At 59.7% G+C, this 5,008-nt stretch overlaps 1 protein-coding gene across 1 annotated transcript in view; it reads left to right on the top strand.

The window, feature by feature from the left end:
* The window catches only part of CIBAR2 (CBY1 interacting BAR domain containing 2), an 8,921-nt gene that overhangs the window by 160 nt on the left and 3,753 nt on the right, over nucleotides 1-5,008 (top strand). Inside the window, exons 2-6 of the mRNA XM_077754218.1 lie at nucleotides 993-1,227; nucleotides 3,001-3,069; nucleotides 3,142-3,243; nucleotides 3,568-3,569; nucleotides 4,074-4,182. Coding sequence (XP_077610344.1) covers nucleotides 993-1,227; nucleotides 3,001-3,069; nucleotides 3,142-3,243; nucleotides 3,568-3,569; nucleotides 4,074-4,182 — 517 coding nt within the window. The remainder of the gene's footprint in view (nucleotides 1-992; nucleotides 1,228-3,000; nucleotides 3,070-3,141; nucleotides 3,244-3,567; nucleotides 3,570-4,073; nucleotides 4,183-5,008) is intronic.

Here is a 5,008-nt window from a genome sequence, read left to right as displayed (position 1 = left end):
GGCGGGTAGTGGTAAGGGGGCTCTCCCTCCCACACGACCCCGCCTCAAGGTCAAGGGAAGACAGGGCTCGAGACCAGGGAAGCTTCCAGAATCTGACCTCCGCGGCTTCAGCATTCTTGCCCACAGCTCCCAGAGCGGCCATCCCCTCTTTCCCTCATTCATTTCCATGCGGAAAGTCTCCCTTCGGCCTCAAAGCCCCCCAGACAACACCTGCTGTGGGACCACCCCTGACCGCACTGCCTCCGGCCGGGTTCCAGTGATGCTCTCTTACAGCTCGCGCGCCCCTTACCCACTTGTTCTGTGCCTGGTTCCTCTGAGGGTCCTGAACTTTAAAAATGCAGCCCCATTAATAACAGGGGAAAACGTGTGCTCTGAGCAGAGATCTGGGAGCTCTCTGTGCTTTCTACTTAGTTTTTCCGTAAACCTGAAACGGGCCTCCTAAAAAAGTTTTTTTTTTAATGTCTATTTATTCTTGAGAGAGAGAGAGAGACAGAGCACGAGCAGGGGAGGAGCAGAGAGAGAGGGAGACACAGAATCCAAAGCAGCTCCAGGCTCTGAGCTGTCAGCACAGAGCCCGACATGGGGCTCGAACCCACAAACTGAGATCATGACCTGAGCCGAAGTTGGATGCTTAACCCACTGAGCCAGCCAGGTGCCCCTAAAGTTTATTCATCCTTAAAAAATACCTTCGGGGCTCTGAGAGAGGAGAGAATTTGCACACCTGGGGGAAAAGGCGGAATCGGGATTCGGAGGGAAGAGGCCACGGGAGAGTAACTGGGCCAGGAATATAAAAGCCCCACTAAGGGTCCCAGGGAGGGTCAGGCTGGATTTGGAGCCAAAGCGGCCTTTGCACTCCTGCCGGCCATTTGACCAGCCTTGCCACCTGCTGCCTCGGAACCAGGAGGGAGGGGCCAGGTGCCCGGCTGGGTGGAGGGCGAGGCGCGGGCGACAACCGGGGCCCAGAACAGCCCTTCAGGGCCCCGCCTCCCCAGGGACAGCCCTCAGAGGGTGATGGAGAACACGGTGACCAACGCCGAGAAGTACTTTGGCCAGTTCTGCTCGACGCTGGCGGCCTATACCCGCAAGACGGCCCGGCTGCGGGACAAGGCTGACCAGCTGGTCAAGGAGCTCGCTGACTTCGCCAACACGGAGCACCCGGAGATGCGGGCCACCGTGAGGGACTTCGCCGAGGACCTGGCCAAGGTGCAAGATTACCGGCAGGCCCAGGTAGGCGGGAGGGACCTGGGCCCCTTGCTGGGGTCAGGTCTGAGGGTTGGAACCACACTGCGGGGCCACAGCTACCGGACACACCTCTTCCACGGGCGTCCCCAGAGGGTGGACACTCATACCAGCCTCTCCCCAGGCTCACACCTCCCTTCACGGGGCTGAGAGCCTGGAGGCTGCGTGGGGTTGGATAATGGGCAGACGCGGCAGGGAGACCCAGGGGGCCAGGCCTGGAGGCTGCCCAGGGCCCAGGACCTAGAGAAATCCTGACGGGTGGCTGTGAAGAGGCGGCCCCGAGTTAGGGAGAGAACTGCAGATAAAAGCCACCTGCCAGCCCAGCAAAGTCCTCCCTGTGATCATAGGAAAGGTTTTCTTTTTGTTTTGTCTAAAAAAAATTTTTTTTAATGTTTATTTTTGAGAGAGAGAGAGAGACAGCACAAGTGGGGGAGGGGCAGAGAGAGAGGGAGACACAGAACCCGAAGCAGCTCCAGCCTCTGAGCTGTCAGCACAGAGTCCGACGCGGGGCTCGAACTCACAAACCGAGAGGTCATGCCCTGAGCTGAAGCCGGACGCTCAACCAACCGAGCCCCCAGGCGCTGTGACCAGACGCAGGAAACGAGACTTAACACTGCAGGCAGCCGGTAAGCGGCGGCAGACAGAAAGCTCACTCCCTGTGCAGCCAGACAGAACCCCCCCACACACACCTTCTTGGGACAGGTAACGTGTCTCAGGGGAGGGGCCTGGACTACACCGTCTGTCCCCCCCCGGACTCCCTAATGCCCCGTCGCGAGCGGGAGGCCCCCCGAGCCAGCGAATCGCCTCTCCCAAGGAAACGCAGACCTCCTGTGACAAGCAGGTGTCACCGCTTGGTGCCATCTTCCTTGATGCTTCCGTTTCAGAGAGAGGACTGCCATTCCCGGCTTATAAACCGTCAGGAGGAATCTTACGTGGCTTCTAAAAAAGGTTCACACACATCCTAAAGGGACAGAGCAAGGATTTATAATTGCAGGTTTTCTAAGAAGAAGATGTTATAAAGGAAGCGAAAGGGAAAGTCCCTTTGCCTTTGGACTCCTGGGAAAATTATTATTTTTTTAGATTTGTGTTTCTCCTACAGGAAAGGATAAATAAGGAAGGGGCTTAGGCCAAGTTTTCTGGGCACCCTCCCCCCTCCACTGGTGGTCAAGGCATCTGTCTTCCCTGGGAATTTGCTAGAAATTCAGATTCTTGGACCTCACTGAGCCGTTGCTGAATCAGCACCCCTGGGTGCTGGGCAGGGNGCCAAGTTTTCTGGGCACCCTCCCCCCTCCACTGGTGGTCAAGGCATCTGTCTTCCCTGGGAATTTGCTAGAAATTCAGATTCTTGGGCCTCACTGAGCCGTTGCTGAATCAGCACCCCTGGGGGCAGGGCCTGGCAACCAGGGTCCTAAGGAGCCTGGGGGAAGGGGTGTATTAGGCACTGACTGGGGCGAGGCTTCCCCCTTGAAGAGTGACTCATACCCTCAGGGGCCACGGAGCACACTGGGCCCCGGGTCAGGCCTGAATCCCCCGCTATCCCGTGTTCCAAGCGGGTCTGTTTAGCCCCCGCGTTGAGAGCGTGAGGCAGCCTGGAGAACCGAAACAGCAGTGGGTCCCAATGAACCGTCACGAGCCCCTCGGTGGGCACAGTCTTTATACCCATTTTACAGGGGAGCAAACAAGGCCCGTGCGATGAAACGTGCTGCCGCGGCCTTTGGGAGGTTCCGGCCGCTCTGACCCTGCGTGTCTGCACTCCCCCAGGTCGAGAGGCTGGAGACCAAGGTCATCAGCCCCCTGAAACTCTACGGGGCCCACATCAAGCAGACGCGGGTAAGCGGGGGGCCCTGCCGACCGGGTCTGGGCCCCCGGACGTCCAGGAAGCAGCCCTCCTCTCCCTCGTAGGCCGAGATCAAGAAGTTCAAGCGAGTCCAGAAGAACGAGATCAAGCAACTGGAAAAGCTGGAGAAACTGAGGCAGAAGTCCCCCTCGGACAGGCAGATGATCGTATCCTTCCCCGGGCGCTGGGGCTGAGGCTGCTGGGCGTCCTCCGGGCGGGGCCGCGGCCTAACCTGGCTCCTTAACAGCACCTGTCTCAGTCCCAGGTGAGGCCGACCTCCCCAAACAGCGAGGTGAACTTTTCCCTGCGTGGGGCTCGTGACGCCAGTCGGAGGTGCCGGGCCAGCAGCGGGCTGGGGGTCAGGAGACAGGGACAAGGCACAGAGTCCCCCCCCCCCGCCCNCGTTTCGGGGCTGCTGGGTCGATGCTCACTGCAGGCGGGCACTTCTAGCCCCACCCCCCTTGTCTAGATGAGGTAACCGTGACCAAAAGAGGTGACCTGCCCTGGGTCCCAGCAGGGAGGTAAGGGGCCAACCGGGACCTCCGCTCCCAGGGCGCCTGACTCTAAAATTCAGGTTCCTCGCATGCCTGGCGGGGACGCGGGTCGTGTGAATTAATCACCTAAGCACCGTTCCACGCGCAAGAATGAATTATCATTGAAAGTGGAGCGAGCACCTGGTCCAGAAATAGCTCGGCCGGTGCGCGCTGTTTAATTCTTGCAACAACCCTGCAAAGCGGGTGTTGTTACCGTCCCCTGCTGACAGGCAAAGAAAGTGAGGCTCAGAGAGGTTTAGCGACTTGCCTGGGGTCACACAGCTAGAAAGCAGGCCTGTCCAAGCAGCACCCGCCCCTTTCACCACGGTCTTTTCTGCAATGACCACCCTGGCCGGCGCTGTCCAGGGGGCCAGGGAGCTGACCCAGAGGAAGAGCCGAAAATGATCTAGAATGGTGTCTAAAGGCCACAACCCCCCCTCCCCCGACACTGCCCACCCCCGGAGCCAGGCAGAGACCAGCGTGCAGAGGGCCTCGGCAGATGCCAGCCGCACCACCCGCCAGCTGGAGGAGGTGATGGACACCTTCCAGCAGCAGAAGCTGAAGGACCTTCAGGTAGTGGCGCTCGGCCCTATGTGAGAAGTCCTCTGGGCTCGAGGAGTGTTTTTGAACACGCACGTGTGTCTGTGTGTGCGGGAGAGTGTGTGAGTGCGGAGGCGTGTAGGAGGTGTTGGTGAGCACGGTGAACACCTGTGGCCCCGGCTCCCAGGACAACGAATCCTGGCCTGATCCTGGCCGCGCAGCACTCACAGCCCTGCCTCTGAGCACCCAGCCCCAGCCCCCCAAGGGAGTCGGGCAGACTTTGTCCCCCCAACCCCCTCCTTTCCACGAAGGACCCACAGCATCTGGCCTCACTCCCTCCTTTCCTGCCCTTCGCTGAGTGAGCCATGGTCAGGCGCAGGGGGCTGGGCACTGGAACCTTCTCCTCCTCTCCCCCGACCTTGCACTGCAACCCAGACTCCTGGGTCCAGAGCCCCAGCTGGTCACAGAGGTCCCTGCCCCCACTCTCGATGCCCCATCCAGTCCCTTTTCCAAGTTGCAGCCTCAGGGACCTCACAAGAGGCAGCTGCAATTTGTCACCCCGGGTTCAACGCCCTCCCACAGCTTCCCTTATTCTGAAGATAAAGGCGGAAATCCTCCCCTAAGCCTCCGGAAGCCTCAGCCCAGCCTTATCTTGGATGCATCACTCAGCTCAAGTGCACCAAACCCCGAAGCACCCCAGTGCCTTTGCACAGGCTGTGGCCCCTCTGCCAGAAGGCTTTGCCTTTGCTCTGCATCAAGTTAACACCTCCTCATCTCCAGGGAAACTCCCCTGGACCCCCAGCCCAGTCCAGCCCTGACATTAACTCATCGTTCTGCTCCCTCTGGGGCCAGTTATCCC

The sequence above is a fragment of the Crocuta crocuta genome, unplaced genomic scaffold, assembly GCF_008692635.1.
Source record: "Crocuta crocuta isolate KB4526 unplaced genomic scaffold, BGI_CrCroc_1.0 scaffold61, whole genome shotgun sequence".
Lineage (NCBI taxonomy): Eukaryota > Metazoa > Chordata > Mammalia > Carnivora > Hyaenidae > Crocuta > Crocuta crocuta.
Note: the sequence above shows the minus strand (reverse complement) of the source record. Positions and strands in the feature narration are given on the sequence as shown.